This window comes from Manis javanica, chromosome 14 (assembly GCF_040802235.1).
Source record: "Manis javanica isolate MJ-LG chromosome 14, MJ_LKY, whole genome shotgun sequence".
NCBI lineage: Eukaryota > Metazoa > Chordata > Mammalia > Pholidota > Manidae > Manis > Manis javanica.
Genome location: NC_133169.1, coordinates 18228225 through 18246899, shown reverse-complemented (window position 1 = coordinate 18246899; position 18675 = coordinate 18228225). Strand labels below are relative to the sequence as shown.

The window sequence follows — 18675 nt, the reverse complement described above, 5'->3', positions numbered from 1 at the left end:
AAAAGCTGTTGTGAATTTTTTGTTGGTGTGTATCATTTCTTTTTAGGACAGCTTCAAGAAGATCTTAATGAAAATTTTATGAACCCATTGTATCTGATTTGGGTAAGAAGAAAAGTTAGTTTTTTGTTTTTTTTTTTTTGAGAGGGCATCTCTCATATTTACTGATCAAATGGTTGTTAACAACAATAAAATTCTGAATAGGGGACTCAATGCACAGTCATTAATCACCCCCAAGCCTATATCTCAACAGTCTCCAATCTTCTGAAGCATAACAAACAAGTTCTTACATGGTGAACAAGGTCTTACATAGTGAATAAGTTCTTACATAGTGAACAGTGCAAGGGCAGTCATATCACAGAAACTTTCGGTTTTGATCACGCATCATGAACTATAAACAATCAAGTCAGATATGATTATTCGTTTGATTTTTATACTTGCTTTATATGTGAATCCCACATTTCTCCCTTATTATTATTATTATTATTTTTTAATAAAATGCTGAAGTGGTAGGTAGATGCAAGATAAAAGTGGAAAACATAATTTAGTGCTGTAAGAGGGCAAATGTAGATGATCAGGTGTGTGCCTATAGAGTAAGTATTAATCCAAGCTAGACAAGGGCAACAAGACATCCACGGATGCAGGTTTCTCTCAAAACGGGGTGTGAGGTTCTAAGCCTCCCCTCTTTTGGTCCCCAATTTCTCACCTGATGGCTCCCCTGTGACTGTGCCTGTCTTAGGTTGTTCCTCCCTTGAGGAATCTTACCCGTCTCTGGCTAACCTGTCATCTTCCGGGGCCATACAGGGAAATGTAAAGTTGGTAAGTGAGAGAGAAGAAATATTCTTTGAAAAGGTTAGCTTTTTACTTCTTTGCAGATTTATGCCCTGTGACTTCTATGCCCAGCATTTGTCTTGAGGTATCTTTACCACTTGGAAGAATTATGATACTTGGTAATTTTCGATATGAGGCACTAATTCTATTAAAAGGTTGTAATTAGGAAAGAAGAAGAAAAGCTATAGAAGTAGCAGACGGAAGAAAACTTGGGAAGATTGATTATGTCTTTGACATATCTTGTAGAGTAACATAAGCATGTATAGGTTTTAAACTACTAATTAAATTGCTCACATACATTAACATAATAGGAATACAGCTACATAACAAAAGCAGACCTACAATTACCATCCATATCCAGTGAAACCAGTTAGGTACCCTAGGCATTTGTGAAAACTTATCAATGATATGATGGATATTGTCTAACTGAATTTGAATAGTTTGAGAAAAATCAGACAAATTAAAACAACACATTCCTGGGAACTGTTCACATCCCATGTGTTCTTTTAACAGTAGATAGTCTATAGTCGCATGATTTTGGAGCACTGCAACTTGCACTTCTCCTAATTCTTCGTTGAGTTCCGACAGTATAGATCCAGTCAAATTTGTTGTTTTACTGTATGCACAGCCCAGGAAAAGTTAGTTTTTAAAATATGTTTCATTTTTTGTTCTCTGTTGCTTAAACTTGTAACCCTTAATGTAACCAGCTACTAAAGATATATCCTTTGATAAGAAGGATATGTATACTTTGTGGGGAAGGAGTGGAATGAAATAAACATATTTATCAAAGAAGGGTAGATATGTTGGTAAATCTAAATAAATGATTATTTTTAAAGTAATAGATGGGAATGAAACACAGTGTTAAAAACTGATAATTATCCAGGTAGGGATTGTGGTTTAAAAATTCTGGGGGTTTTGTATTTCTTGAGAAGACAGACTATTTTGAAATTGTGAACCATTTAAATTTGCACATAGAAATTAATGGTAATCACTGTGTGTACTACCTTAGAGAAAAACCACTTCCATCCTGGATTTGTGACCATGACTGAACCAAACATACTCATCAGTACAGTTTCTCGATTTCTTCAATGAAGTTTAAAGAAGAGGAGCGCACGTAGTGACTGACTCCTCGCTTATGCTTGGAGAGCAGAACTCAGCAGTACTAATTTCTTGTAACCTTCCTTAACTTCTACTTGCTCTCTCCTCGTACTGAGGAGTAGGTAGGCATGAAAAAAAAGCAGGACTTGAACAAGGGTTACAGAAAAAGGTAGGAAGGCTGTAATCCTAGAGCGCATCCAAATGGCAGAAATGCTTTTCTTAGATGTGACTTGGGAACCCCAAGCTGCTGGCACTCTTTTTTGAAAAAAATGTGTCACAAGTGAGGAATCTCATGGCCTTTTCTGTCCTCATCATCCTCCTGTGGAACTCTTCTGGAGTGCTAAACCTGAAAAAGATGACCTTGGTGTGAGAAAACTGGTCAGTGGGGTGTAAAGCACCTTCCCTTCATTCTTCAGACATTTTTACTCATATCATTGAAAAATTCTCAGTCTTTACCTGCTACAAAACTGGTTGATTCTGGTGAAACAGAAATCTGACCTGGACTTAGTAGGGGGTGTTAATTGAGTCTTTGCAGAGATTCTTCTCTGCATGACACCAGTAGGCACCTACAGAAATTGGGGTCATATACATGGACAGCTTACAGGAATCATTTCCAAGTTTTCACTCTTAGTTAAATGTGTGTGTGTATGATTTTGTTTGTTTTTAGTTACAAGTTATAGCTTCTTTGCTTTTACCCTTGCTGTCCTGTCAGATGTGCCCTTCTTCTACCTTACAGTTAAATTTTTCAGTTTTCTAGCTTTGTTTCTTCTCTGAATTTTTCCTTGATACTTTGCCCTTCTCCTCACACTGGATTGAGATGAGCATCCTTTCTTGCTTCTCTGATTATATTGCACACCCTATTTTAATGCCTATCACACTGTAATTGTCTTTATTTTTCTTTCTCACCTACAAGTTTGCAAGTTCCTACAGACCAAAAGTGGCAATTCACATCCCTTATTTAGTCCATTACTTGTTCTCTTGGATAATATCCAGTACATAAAAAGTAATTCATTAAAACGTCATCCTTGAAGTTTCTTATGCATGCTTGGCCTGGCTATACATAGGGAAGATTCATTTTGATCTTACTTAGTGCCACTGCTCTAACACTTTGTGATTTATTTTGTTTTGTAGTATACATCATACTAATTTTGTTTTCCTTTTAGCACAATTACAGTTTTTTATTTGTAACTAGACTGATTTGCTTGGAAAACTGATTTTTTAAAAATTTTATTGCTTGAGGGAAAAAAGGCATATGAGAACTTACTTGCTTTGGAGAATGAAAATAGAAAATACTGCCTTTTCAAAGAAATGATTATAAATTACCAAGGGATGCAAGTATTGTCTGTAAATTGGTTGATCTGTTTTATAGTTCTAATTCTGTCCCTTATTTATTCTGTGACTCTGGACAAGTCATTTAATCTCTTATTAAAGAGAGAAAATAGGAAGAAAGGGACCTACCTGCTCAGACATGACCTTCCCATTGCAATGTATACTGTGATCTCAGAATGAAGTGCAAAAAGAAGATATAATCCATCTAAATTCCTAAAGGGAAGTGCTGATGTTGAAAATACATAATTTTTTTAAAAAAGTTTTAGAAGGAACTGTATTTGTAGTTGCTTGCGGGAAATGTCTGTGTATAAAGAAAGTCCATTTTCTGAACTCTATTTAAGTTGGATATTCATGTTCTTTTTATTGAATCAAAATTTTGAGGAAATTGAGCAGAAAATATAAGTTGTAACTAATATCTAACATGTAATAATCATCTCTCTACATCAGGTTCAAGATGTTGTTCCTATAACTAGTTATGACACTGCTGGGTCATTCCTGCTACTGGGATGTAATAATGGATCAATATACTACATAGGTAAGGGTACTTAACATGGCCCTATTTAATATCATTTTTTAAATGAGAATAAGGAAACATCATCTTTTTCATTTTTAAAAAGTGAGCTATTAAATTTTAATATTAGTTAAAATTTTTATATTTTAGATATGCAGAAGTTCCCTTTGAGAATGAAGGATAATGATCTTCTTGTAACTGAACTTTACCATGATCCTTCAAATGATGCTATTACTGCTCTGAGTGTTTACCTCACACCCAAAACAAGTTAGTACATGGCAAAATTATTAAAATTCTTGAAGTTTTTTGATGGTGTGTTTATTCATTGATTTATTCTAAAACTAATCTGGTCTTTTCTTTTTGAGAATTGTGTTGCTAAGTATATCACCTCTATTAGTCTAAAGTTTTATTTGGTTTTATATTGAAATCAAACATGACTAATAAGCATAACTTGAGGTAGGTAATTAGAAGTTTTCCTCTTCTGACTTGTATGTTAAGCCATATGATAATATTAACAATGTTACTATTATAATATTAATAAAAATTATTTAAAAATTACCCACATATTTACAGATATATTACAATAGCTGATTTTGTTTTGAAATTAACATTTTTAAAAAATAAAAACAAGAAAGCTCCCTGACTATTAATCTTTATTGGAAAGTGAGCTTATTTCCTTTGGAAATTTTAAATTTAAGTTGTGGGAAAGACATTTTATTTGGAAATTTAATATCTATTACTTTGCCTTTCAAAGACTTATAATGAAATTAACAAACTAGTTCGTAAATTATTAAGAATTTGTATATATTCTAGAGTGAAAGATAAACATATATGGAAAATTTTAAATTTATCTCTAATGAAAGGAATTTTAGGAAATATTAATGTGTCCAGTAATATTAATAGTTGCACATGTATTACTTGTATAAAATCAACATTTCATAGAATTCCTTAAAGGAAATCATTGTCTTCAGGATGAAAGACACATTCTAATGTACACAGATGATTTTGATTGAAATTTATGGTAGGATTTCAGCTATATTGTGCTAGAATGGGTCAGCAAACCATGCTGTTTATATTAATAGTTTTAATATTACTGTCTTTCCTTTTGTACAACAATAATAGAGTTGAGTGGTTGTGACAGAATATCACATGACAAGAAAAGTTTAAAGTATTGCTGTCTAGCCTTTTAGAGAAAGTTTGCTGACCCTAGAATGAGATGTGCTCTTTTTTTGGCAAACTAATTAAAAAGGAAGGCTAATACTTCTATTGCAGTGACAGGGGAGAATGGAGTCACCTTTTAGTGTATGAGAAGTGTTTTCTATGGCATGCTCTTTCTCCTTTGATTAAGAATGTTTTCAGGTCAATCGGGAAAAAGAGCTATTAAAGCCAAAGGTTCTTATCTGTGAAGCTTTTAACAATATAGATTACTGAAGCCATACTACCTAAGCCCATACTACCTTTATATATGTGATAGAGTCTGGGCACTTGTTTTGGAAAAAAACACAGATGAACTTGATGTAATGATGAGGTCTATGCAATTGGAAAATTAGAAGAGACAACTTAGATTAAGTATGGTGTAATCGATGTAATGGATATATTTGTTCCAAAGTGTTTTGCAACTGCTAAATTGTATATATAGGACTTGATTATTTAAAGAAGGTTCAATATTGTAGCCAAAGTAAAACAAACCAGGTGGTCATTCTTGGCTAGAGGTAATATGGAATATTGCTTTAGGAATACTATGTTGTGTCAGTGACATTCTTAGTATGCCTGATTTATTAAGTCTAACATTTATTGAGTAGCTGCTATGTCTCAGGCACTCTGTACAGTGTCACAGATAAAAAGGTGATTATGATTCAGTCTCTCAATAAGGAGTACAAGTAGACAGATGTGGGAACAGAGAATTAGTGTATTCTGGTTGGTGTGATAGAACCTAATGGCACAGTACATCAGAGAGGGTGAACAGTTCTGTCTGGGAGTGAGGGTTAGGAAAAGACCTGTAAAGGAAATAATGATTTTAAGATGGTTAGAGAAGTCTTAGGATTGTACTTAGCTGGATTTTGGGCTGATAAAAAGCTTTGAATCTAGCTCTGCCTCTTTTGTCACAGGGAAACTTTGCAAGGACGGTTTTCTTTTTGTCATCAACTAACATACCACCTTTTAACTTTTGACTTTGTGTAGGTGTCAGTGGTAACTGGATTGAGATTGCCTATGGTACGAGCTCTGGAGCAGTACGAGTGATTGTACAGCACCCAGAGACAGTTGGGTCAGGCCCTCAGCTTTTCCAGACTTTCACGGTTCACCGAAGTCCTGTTACAAAAATCATGCTATCAGAGAAGCATCTTGTATCAGGTAAAGTGAGTTTTTTAGTACTGGTAAAGAGCTCTACCTCATCTAAAACCCTGCCTTGTGTGTAACTTCCCACACTCCTGCAGATTGAAAGAATATAAAAGCAGTGCTACGTACGAGAAAAACATACCTACAAGAAGTGGGAGAAAAGTTTAATAACTAAGGAAATGTTATGATTGTCTTTTAAGAATTTCTTTGATTTTGCCTGGTTGTAGTGTACATCAATTTAGAAGGTATATCTTTTATTTCTTCTCTATTCTAATATTTTGTTCTCATGGCATGTTTTATTTCAGACTATTTACATAATCCTGTTGAGAAAGAATTCTTATTAGAGAAATTTTCCAAGTATGCATTTAATATAAATTTGATTGTATTGTCTTAAAGTTTAAAGCTAAATTTATAGATTTAGATTGTATTGGGTTATCTAACAAGATTAAAAACTACTAGAATGTATAAAGAGAATACTTAAGTAATTTAACTTTTTTGTGGGTTTGTTGTTCCTCATAATGATATGAAACTTTTTAAAATGTAGATACTAGATACTTAGAACATAGATTCTCAAGATTAATGAGTGTGTCCCACAAAGGAAAATGATCACAAAGTAAAATTTCATTGATGAGATTCATTGTGTATGATGGATGATTTCTAAAAGCCCTGATGAGAATTGAATTCTGAGTCAGTATATCTGTAGGGCTTGCTTTTACATTAAATCTTTTGTATATCACTTCCTGCCTAAGTTAAGTTTTTTATAAACATCATTTTCATATATCAAGTTTGTTTATATGAAGACTACATAATATTGAAGAGTGATCAATTTTTCCCTCTGCTCTAGTCTGATTAAACACCAAATGGAGCTGAAATACCTTGTCCATGGATGGATGTGCTTTTAGTGAATGTCTGTGTAACCGTTTTGGATGTATTCATGCCTTCTGAAACAGTCTCTTTAGGTATAAAAAGCAGTATTCACCTGATGCTCACCTGCTTCACTGAGGAGTCTTTCTCCCTGCTATTGGTTCCTCCTCTCTTGCCTCACTCCTAAGTGTTGGATTGCCTGGAGCTCTGCCTAGGTTCTCCGTTCTTCCTTGTGCCTTCTCTGGTGATTGACTGTGTGTGCCAGTGACTCCCAGGCTTTTCTTCGACCTGTGACCATCTGCAGAGTTCTCCGCTTGTGTATCCAGTGCCTATGTCTGGTTGTATGTTTAATAGGCATCTCAAAATTCACCTGGATAAAATAGTGTTTTTGATTTCTCTCTCAAATGCCATCTTAGTACACGATGTCTGCATCTATTCATTTTTCAGGTTGAATATCTAGGCATCACACTTGGTTCCTCCCTTTCTCTCAGCCCCTCACGTAGGTGGGATCCGCAGTAGGTCCTACGTTAGCTTTGCTTCAGCAAACCTCACAAATCTGATCACTTCACTTTGTGTCCATTGCTGTCAACCTGATAAGCTCAAATCATTGTTTGTTCCCTGGATTACTGAGCTGCTCAGGTCTTTCCCTGTTTCTTGTGTCTCTGCAGTGCATGTTCCACACACCAGCCTGAAATATCTTCTGAAAATGTGAAACATGTCTGATTTCCAGTGGCTTCCTATTGTAGATAGAAAAAATAAATTTACATGGCTCCTGTTCTGGCTCCTGGCTATCTTTCAAGCTTCTTTTCCACCCTCCCCGACATGTCACTTTTCTTATTGCTTATGACATCCTAACCCTTTGGCTTCGCTGTTTCTTAAAAGTGCCTCAGAACCTTTGCTCTTTTTTTTTTTGAAATATTTCACCCCTAGGTATTTGTTACACTGCCCTTTCCTTGTCATTCAAGTCCCATTTCAAATACCTCCTCAGTGAGGCCTCCTTGCCAGACCTATCCAATAATCATCAGAGGCTTAACACACGATCATTTCTTTATTTTCTTGTTTTATCATCTGTCCCTCTTTTAGAATACAGTATAAAGTTCTACAGTAGCAGAAGCTTTTGTTTTTTACCCTAGTTTTAGCACTTTATATTATTCTTGACACATAAAAGATGCTGAATAAATGTGCAAAATGAGATAATTTGATCCTGTGAGAAAATTAATTTTGCAGGGTCATTGTAATTAAATGACAGTGCTTAGAGATAATCATTAAGTAATTGCAGTTATTTTGATGGCGATGTTATTGTCAGATGTAGTGCCAAAGAATTACTAAGTAAAATTTATATTTTATTTGAGACTATTTCATGTAGGTTTGAAATTTAAATAAATTTGATAGGAAAAATGTCCAGTCTAGCCAAAAATCTGGAGTGTTTTATGTATATTCAGTTTTGCTGTTCTGCCACCTGGTGGGTATCAACATATGTGTAATGACATTCTTTTTCCCATAGTTTTAGCTTTCATGTTTTAGTAAAAAAGTTTAATGATTAATATTAATAAAATCACCATAATGGCCAGTGTGTATCAACTAAAAATATTTGAATCCTAGAAAGCTTAACAGTGAAGTCAAGAAATTATTTCCCATGAAGCTGATTAAACCACCTAGAATTAAACATCTCCTTTTTCTCAAAAAAGTGGCATTCTGAGAATTGAAAATTTTGTTACATAACTAACATCATACATTTTATTCTTACTGCTATTTGCTAAAATTAAATTTCTCAAGTTTCGTTTAAAATATTTAACTATGGTATTTTACCTAGTAGGAAATGTATGTTTATATAAAAATTTGGATACTTATATACTGATGAGTTCACAATGCATTGTTAATAATAACGAATTTTCTGAAGTCATAATAAATGGCAAATTAGTATACTATTTTTCTTAAGGCATGTCGTAAAAGTAGTTCTTGCATTAATGATACCATTTCTTAAAATTTTATTTCCCAATAGGGTATCTATTCATACAAAACAACAGATAGGTTACTTATTAGGAGATATCTTTATATATATATATATATCTCAATATTATCTGCTTGAAAAAATAATTGGATGTTTCTTAAATGAAGACTCATATAAAAATAATTCTTAACTACAGAATTTTAATTTTCCTTAACATAATAACTATAGTGGTCAATAAACAACTGGTTCCTACAAGCTTTTTAACAAATGTTATTTGTGCCACTAAAGTTTCAATTCCTGATTTAGGTTGTTTTAATATTTGAATAATATAAGCAAAAACAGTTTCTGTGGTTGAAAAAATAAGCTAGGCACCTAATGTTTGCTGTGTAGTTCAGCCACGGAACAAAACAATACTCATCATCTTCTCTTTTACATACACCTTTTTTACATTTATACCCTGCAGGCTACTTGTATAAGAATCTATAGATTTATTCATATACCTTATTTTTCAGCAAGGTTAACCATATTCAGTTCTTTCATTTTTGTTGTCTAGTTTCAGATTAAGTATAATTTCAGGGTAAATTTACCATTTGATACTCAGGATATGCTATGATCTAATATAGATCATAGTGAAAAAAATAAAGTGTTTTTATAAAAGTGGTTTCCTGTGTGCTGTTATCTATATTTAACAACTGTTATGTTCTCTTTCTTTCCTAGTCTGTGCAGATAATAATCATGTCCGGACGTGGACAGTAACACGATTCAGAGGAATGATCTCTACTCAGCCAGGTTCTACTCCTTTAGCATCATTCAAGATACTGTCTCTGGAGGAAACAGAAAGTCATGGAAGCTATTCCTCTGGAAATGACATAGGTGGGTTAGATCATTTTGGGGCATTTTCAAATACTGTGTAGGCAATGCAGAAGTGTTATTAACTATAGTAGAAATCTGAAAATGGATTTTAAATGTAAATTTTTCATTTAAATTGTGAAGCTCATTTAAGTTTTAGTGCATCTTGTTAAATTCTGTTTATGTACAGTTATATTCTAGCATCGTTTTTCATTTTTTTAAATTGATTTTTCATCTTATTCACATTTCCTCATTTAAATAACATGAGCTAATGCTAATCATTTTTGTTTATAAATAAAAGTCATGATGGCTATACACATTTGAAACTTGAGTATTTTTTCTTTTATTGCTAATAATCTGAAAATAAAATTTCAAAGCTTTTGAAAAGGGCTGTTGTTCTTACATACCAAGAGTCTTATTGTAATATACATTAGGAAATATTGTAGCATGTCTCCATTGATGTGCTCTGATTTCAGCCAAAAAGTATGTAAAGTCGGTTTACACACATGCACATGGGGAGCAGGGGTTGTATGCATGGAGACAGGCACGTGCACATGCACACACACACACACACACACACGGAGTCTTCATGTAAACAGATTATTTTCCCCAAGAACCCATTTGAAAGAATCTAATGTGTACACATTGTATCTCACCATACTTTTATTTTTAGTACTGAGGGATCTGTTGGTTAACTACTGTACCTATGTGATCAGTCACCTGCCTTGCCAAGTACAATAAAGTAAAAAAATTGAATCTTTCTTTTTAGATTAAAAACCTTTCAGGAATCAACAGGCTTCTAATTAATTAAATTCTGTTTAATGAAGTTCCACTATAAGAATTTGCATATTGGCTTTTTAGAAAAAAGATCAATACGTAAAGTAATTTCATTTGTACACACTTTTTTTTTTAAGTTATGAGAAACAGCACATTTTCAAAGATAGGACATATGGAGTTTATACAGAGTCTCTAATACTGTTAATGTTTAGCATTATGTGAAATACTGCCTTCAGCTTTTATAGCCTTAGTACATAAAATATGAATTCCTTAAAAAAAAGCTTTCTAATGCAAGATGAAATACTCGCAGAACAGCATTTTGTATCTGATTTTGGCTGAATGTGATGCCTTATTGATAGGCATGAAAAATTCTTTATTTGGGGGTATTAATGTTAATATTCCTTTTGTTAAGTGAAACCAGTTAATATTAATTAACTTGTGACATTTTCTCATTTTGACCAAGGGCCTTTTGGAGAACGAGATGATCAACAGGTATTTATCCAGAAAGTTGTTCCCATCACAAACAAACTGTTTGTAAGACTCTCATCTACTGGGAAAAGGTAAAACTTTGCTGTGAAGATACTCATATTCAGAAGTCACATTTGTCTTTTGAAATGTATTGAATAATTTGAAATATGATGAAAGGTGTTCCCAGAAACACATTGTTGAGAGAAAAGTCTTTTCATTGTCTTGTGATAATTTTAACTTGAAGTTAAGACACTACGTAGTGCTTTTCTCTAGGATTTATTAAAGATTTTCACTGATACTATGGACATTTGGAAGACTGGTGATATTATAGAATAAAGACATAATGAATTTGATGGCAGACAGCTGAAGTGAATTCTGATTCTGGCACTTGGTCTTACTAGTTATATGTAAATCCAACTTAAGTTACTTTATTTCTCTGATTTCTAGTTTCTTTATAAAATAAAGTTCAACTACCTTGGCAGGATGTCATAAGATAAAATGAGTTAAAAACATGAAATATCTTGCTGAAACCCTGACTATAATACATGCTGAGTAGAAGTTAGTTCTCCTTTTCCATTTGTCTGAAATTTTACTTCTTTTAAAATAATTATTTACAACTTCAAACATTGAACTGTTGTATTTCTTCTCTTTAAAAACATACAATTTTTTGCATGTCAAACAAATGAAAAAAGTAAACTTCCTATTAGTCACTGAAGGAGGTTATAGATTTTCAAATTAATGTTGCTGGTATTTTTAATAATTTCTTGGTTAGTTTTCAGCAAGTTTTCTTTAATCATATTTTAATGAGTAAACTCTGAGATAAGTTTTCTTTCCATCAAAGTTTATCATATGTAGTCATCAGCAATTATTAAATGAATTGATTCCAGAAAATGACTTTTATGTAAAACTATTAGCTTTTTTTAAATAAAATGAATTAGAAGGCTATAATGTAGTTAGAGGCCAAACTATCTTAAATGTTGTAAATCACTGTGATGAAGTATTCTTTGAATATTCAGTAAAGAAGCTGCAAGTGTTTATTAAAACTGTCATAACATCTAACAATGTAGTGTTTAATATCCTTATTCAGTTATGTCTTTCCTCTTCTGTTACTTTAAGCAGTAGTAATGTGTTATAATCAATTTAAATATCCTCACAATAAAACAAATTGTACAATTTTTTTTTTTGAGACGGCATCTCTCATATTTATTGATCAAATGGTTCTTAACAACAATAAAATTCTGTATAGGGGGGTCAATGCTCAATGCACAGTCATTAATCCATCTCAAGCCTAGTTCTCTTCAGTCTCCAATCTTCTGAAGCATAACGAACAAGTTCTTACATGGTGAACGAATTCTTACATAGTGAATAAGTTCTTACATGGTGAACAGTACAAGGGCAGTCATCACAGAAACTTTTGGTTTTGATCATGCATTATGACCTATAAACAATCAGGTCAAATATGAATATTCATTTGATTTTTATACTTGATTTATATGTGGATCCCACATTTCTCCCTTTATTATTATTTTTATTTTTATTTTTAATAAACTGCTGAAGTGGTAGGTAGATGCGAGAGAAAGGTAGAAAACATAGTTTAGTGTTGTAAGAGAGCAATTGTAGATGATCAGGTGTGTGCCTGTAGACTAAGTGTTAATCCAAGCTAGACAAGGGCAATAAAACATCCATGGATGCAGAAGCTTTCTCTCAACACGGGGGGGTGAGGTTCTAAGCTTCACCACTGTTGTTCCCCAATTTCTCACCTGATGGCCCCCCTGTGACTGTGCCTGTCTTAGGTTGTTCCTCCCTTGAGGAATCTTACCCGTCTCTGGCTAACCAGTCATCTTCTGGGGCCATACAGGGAAATGTAAAGTTGGTAAGTGAGAGAGAAGCCATATTGTTTGCAAAGGTTAGCTTTTTACCTCTTTGCAGATTTATGCCCTGTGGCTTCTATGCCCAGCACTTGTCTCGAGGTATCTTTACCACCTGGAGGAATTATGATACTCGGTAAATTTGATATGAAAATTTTACAATTTTTAAGTTGACAATTCCAGAGGAAAAAGCTATAGCTATAAAAATAACAAGCAGAAATTACTTTATAGAGTTAAATAAAAATCAAGCCTGAATGAAGCCAGTGTGTAAAGTAAAAGCTTTTTGTTTAATGACAGTTCAGGTTCTTAATAGTGAGAAGTGAAATGAAAGGGCTTAATCAAAAGTGGGGAGGGAAAAAAACCTTGTAAAACATTTTAAAGGAAAGTAATTCCAGAGACTCCCATAGGAAAATAAAAAGAGCAGAGTCATGTTTGTTTTCATGCACATAAGTTTATTTTGTTTTTATTTTGTCTTAATCATAGACAGGAATCTAGATTTTAAAAACTATCAATTTATAGGTGTTATTAAAAATGTAATTCACTATATTAACAAAAGGAGAAAAATTGTGATCATTTTGATAAACCCGAAAATAAATGTATTTGACAGTTCAAAAAAAAATCCTCACTCTTAAAGGGCATATTCCTTAATTTGGTAAATGACATCTATAAAAATAAGTGTGGTAAACCTCATCCTCAGTGATGAAATACTGAGTTTTTCCCTTAGATTGGGAAGAAGGAAATGAGGATAGTTTCTCACTATATGTGGACATCCAGGAGTTAACATCCCCTCCTCTAGCCCCCAGCCACTTTCTGCATTGCTTGCTAGGAAGCTCATCTAAGCTTCATATTCTATTCCTATAATGTTTCTCTTATTCATATGAATTGTATTTCTTCTTCCTTAATTTTTTTATCTTGCATTCTCCTAGTACTAATTGTTTCTTTTTTCTTAAATTAAGCCCCCTCAACTCTGTTTTGAAGTAGGTTGAGGATATGTAATTCAGTCAAGGTAAAGTTCACCTAACCTTTACTAGACTTTGGCAAATACTGACATCATTCTTTGGTTTTTTTCACTTGTCAGATGTGGATGATAATTACTCTTTCCCAGGTTCTTATTATCGTTAAAACAAAAATTAATGAAATAACTATAAAAATGCTTTGAAAAAATTAAGAGTGCTAATCTAATGGAGGATATTATTTAATCTCCAGCTATACATTTATTCTGGTTTCAGGTTTTTTAAATATACACATACATCTTAAATGGCTTTTCAGAATCTTTTCTAGTTTCTTTCTTTCTGCCTTGTTAATTTCATAACTTCCTTTTAAAGAATTATTGATTCCCACCAAGACTTTTTGTATTTTATTTTTAAGGTTGACTTAAATTATTTACTTTATTTCAGTTATTCAATACGTTGTTTTATAAGAGCCTTTTCTCTAGATTCAAAAAAACAAGGCTTGTATTTTATTCTGTTGACTTGTCTCCTTTAAATCTGTTTTATACATTGGCTCTTCAACTGTAACTTTGCAAATAAACAATTTTAAAAACCTGAGCTATAAAATCTTATTTGCTCCCCATGGTTCACATCTGTATGATATCTTTTGCAGAATCTGTGAGATCCAGGCTGTTGACTGTACTACAATATCCTCATTTACAGTCAGAGAATGTGAGGGATCCAGTAGAATGGGCTCAAGGCCAAGGCGCTACTTGTTCACAGGCCACACTAACGGCAGCATCCAAATGTGGGATCTGACCACCGCTATGGATATGGTTAACAAAAGTGAAGATAAGGGTAGGTTCCCTGTGGAAAGATGTTTGTCATGGGGAAGCTTTTGATGTAAGGGATAATAATGAGTGTATGTTTTCCCAAGATGTAGGTGGTCCGACTGAAGAAGAGCTACTCAAATTACTGGATCAGTGCGATTTGAGCACATCTCGCTGTGCTACTCCTAACATCAGTCCCGCCACGTCGGTGCTTCAGCAGAGCCGTCTGCGTGAGTCAAACTCTAGGTAGGTTAAGAGCTGAATGTGGCAAGTTGAATTGATTGCCCTGGGGCAAATGGGCTGAGATAGTATAATCATGTAGTTTCTTAAAAGCCATATTTTTCAAAGTACATTTTCAATTCAGACTTTATATTGATACTCAGATGTTTAAAATTTTTTACTAAATTTCTACCTCTCAATTTAAATGCCTATTATGTGATCAAGAATTTATTCAAAGGAAATAAGAAAAATCACACGTCACTTTGGATAGTATGTGTAACTTTTGTTCCTTTTGCCTTAGGGATGTGTTCATTACAGTGATTACATTATCTTGTCCAATCTTACATTTAAGCATTACATATTTTTAATACAATGACATAAATCTTTTAGCTACTATATTTTTTAAAAAATTCTAAAGTCTGAACAGAGGACCAATTAATTACTGAATTATACTAGTTCCACATTGGTTTTAAAGTTGTTTTTTTCTCCTCCCCAGCTTTTTTCAGTTATTCAAAAATCCAGCTTGACTGTGAATATATGTATGTGGTATTATTTACATTGGTAATTTTATACACACAAATATATAAATATGGATTGTTAATAAGTGTATTTTAATATATAGAAATGAAGTATAGTATTCTTGACATATTTATGTAATGTGTTTTTATTGGTAGTTTAATGAGATGTACCCCTGAAAAATCCCAGAAAGAAATCTGAAGTATAATTTTTAAAAACAATTGCATTTCAGCCTTCAGCTCCAGCACCATGATACCATCCATGAAGCTGCTACTTATGGCTCCATGAGGCCTTACAGAGAGAGTCCTTTATTAGCAAGAGCAAGAAGGACTGAGAGCTTTCACAGTTACAGGGACTTCCAGACTATTAATTTAAACAGAAATGTAGAGAGAGCTGTCCCTGAAAATGGTAGCTTGGGTCCAATACAAGCTGAAGTGAAGCAGGGAACAGGGGAATGTAATGTGTCTGAGAAAAAGTCTCCTGGCCCAGAAATAAAAAGTTCCAGAGAATCAGATAGTGCATTGGATGTGCATAAAGTAGCTGAAGGTTTTCTAGAATCCAAGAAAAAGTCATCAGAAGATGAAAATGACAGTAAAGTGGAATTAAGGAAGAAAGGAGGACTTGAAGGGGGAGGATTCCTTGGAAGAAGGAAAGTTCCCTACCTGGCGTCATCACCAAGTACGTCTGACGGAGGAACCGACTCACCTGGTACTGCATCCCCGTCTCCTACAAAGACCACTCCATCTCCTCGGCATAAAAAAGGTGATTTTTCAGGTCAAGAGTACAGCTTGTGAAAACTCACCAAAATGAATAGCTGTTTTGTTAAGTTTGATGAAGGTTAAGCTTCACTGGATTTCAATACGTTAGTTTTTACACCAAAACTTTTACAAATTAAAAATGGACTTCACTTAGTATCTTTTTAACAGAATTACCTGGAATAAGAAGATGAAATATATCTCTTTTGACCTTTTGGAAAATTATTTTTAGTTTTTCAAGTACATGTGACAGATCATTTGTAAAGCAGGAGTCCATTTCAATATTTAGTTACTTTGTGGATTTTGGAAGCATAGTACCCCCTCAGTAAGGTGGTGCGTGCAGAGATGAGCACCCCTTACAGGGCGCGAGCCAGCAGGCTGCATTCCTGACCTTGATGATGCTCAAGACTTATTTTGAAATGTTATGTTCAACAAATCACATACTTGTCTTTGGAACTTAGTCTCTGAACCCTTACTGTAATTGCAGAGTGTTTACCAGATATCTGATGAGGTGCTATGTTGTGAAAAAATACGTAATTCAAAAACACTATCGATGTTGAATACCAGATTACACTGCACATAGTAGTCAAGTCCCTTAGTGTAATTTTGTTTTAATTGTTGGTCATTTTCTGATTCTTGTTGTTGGAGTTCTTAAATCTTAGAATCACTAATATTAAATGCCAAAAATCTATTTAAACTCTCTTTAAAGTTGGAGCAATTGTCTGTGTTTGAACAGATGGAATAAAAACAATCAGGAAAGAGCTATGTGTCCAGAAGAGAGAACTGTACCACTTGCTAGTATGTCTTGCTTTAGGAGCCACTGTATTTTTTTTTTGTATGTTAATAATTGATGTTATTATATTAGAATGTGACCATTTTGTTGAGCTTATGAGAATGCGATTCTGAATTTTGGTTAAATGTTTTGGCTACTGTTAAAATGTTATTTTAAATATATTTTGAATTGTAAGAACAAAAGGAAAATTTTTGTACAGCTTTTTTCATTTAGTTGGAATGATTTTCAAGTTTCTGCAAATAGGGTAATTGTAAATTTAAAACATTAAGCATTTATTGGTGAATAATATATATATTCCCATTCCAAGAAATACAAGTGAAGTTGAAATAGATTCTTTAAAGTTTACTATATTGCTAATGGTTTCACAACAGTTCTCTTGTATTTATTTATCAAGTCAAATAAAAATGATCGAGACTATGTGTTTTCTGTTATTTAAGGAACAGTTATCCTGTTTAAAGTGCGCCTGCATGCGTTTGTGCATCTCTGCTTCTTATAGTAAAAGTGGGGGAGGGAGGAAAGAGACTAATATGTATGGAAACCAACATATTTGTCAATGAGTGAAATATTAAGCAAAGCATAATTTCAGTATTTCTAAGGGTTTTTATTTATCTCATACTGTTCTTTCTTGTTTTCACAGTCATGTAAAAGTTGGGTGGGCAAGAAAACTAAAGAGAAGAAATTCAGTTTTTATCCAGCCTTTTCAAGAGTGTTAAGTTCATTTAGGAAAAGAAAAACACAAAAAACTAGTATATAGTAAAATGCCATAAAAGGCAACTCACTATACCACAGTTTGCATTATACTACAAGTTAAATCTTTTTTTACTTCTTTCATTTACAAGAGGTTGAAAGTTTGAACCTTGATGTTTTTTTTAGTAGGGGTTTGATTCTCCTCTGCACTTAACTTTGTAACATTGAGCAGATTATCTTTGCTATGCCTAAATTCTTTCATTATTATACCTACCTCATTAGGGTTTTTGTGACTGAAAGAGGAAAAAATCAATAAATGTACCTGTGTAATCGGTAAGAAATGAGAACAGAATTATAATTCTGATGATGAGAGTTTTTCAAGCAGTCCTGTTCTTCAGAGCAGCACTTGTAAGTATTGTCACACCAACTGGGTGGGTCATGATGTCCTCATTTCACAGATCACTGAGACCCACTGAGGATAAGTAACGTAGCCACAAGGCTCCTCAGTCACTGAGTCCAACTTTTCAACCCAAGTCTGTCTGTTACAGGAGCCTGTGGTCTTTGTTCCTGACTTTCTCATCCAGGCTTATATGTCAGAATCGCCTGAGAGGATATGTGTGTAGTTATCCGACATCCCTCCAGATCTGCTCAGTTTGAATCTCCGGTGGTTGGGACTCATGTTTTGAAAAAAGCACCACAGTTGACTAATGTACATTCTTTGGCGGTTGACAGTATTATCCAGAACATCCTATTTTCCTAAATGGGCTCACTTTTATTATTATTCATAAATTGTACATACATTTCAGAGCTGTTAAGTGTTTTCATAAATGTGTTAAACATGGTTTACATTAAAATATTAAGCAAAGCATCTTTAGGTAATTTACATGATATTTGTGTGTTGGAAATAATTCGTATGTGACACAACTAAGTTCTTCATCACTGAATTAACTCCACCTGGCCTGTATTTTATTTGCAGGTTACTCAGGTTGAATTGATGCCAGTATGATTTTTAGATCAGCATAGGTACAGATTCAAATTTAGGTTTTCCATTTAGTAGAAATGACAA

At 33.6% G+C, this 18675-nt stretch overlaps 1 protein-coding gene across 4 annotated transcripts in view; it reads left to right on the top strand.

The window, feature by feature from the left end:
* KCTD3 (potassium channel tetramerization domain containing 3) overlaps positions 1-17339 on the top strand; it is a 47928-nt gene extending 30589 nt beyond the window's left edge. For 3 of the 4 annotated variants that reach the window (XM_073222146.1, XM_073222150.1, XM_073222149.1), the window contains exons 11-18: positions 3703-3790; positions 3917-4033; positions 5948-6118; positions 9636-9791; positions 11008-11104; positions 14483-14667; positions 14747-14885; positions 15607-17339. In XM_073222146.1, coding sequence (XP_073078247.1) covers positions 3703-3790; positions 3917-4033; positions 5948-6118; positions 9636-9791; positions 11008-11104; positions 14483-14667; positions 14747-14885; positions 15607-16168 — 1515 coding nt within the window. In that variant the 3' untranslated portion in view covers positions 16169-17339. The remainder of the gene's footprint in view (positions 1-3702; positions 3791-3916; positions 4034-5947; positions 6119-9635; positions 9792-11007; positions 11105-14482; positions 14668-14746; positions 14886-15606) is intronic. The other variant, XM_073222148.1, reaches the window with a different exon arrangement.
* The last annotated feature ends 1336 nt before the right edge of the window (positions 17340-18675 follow it).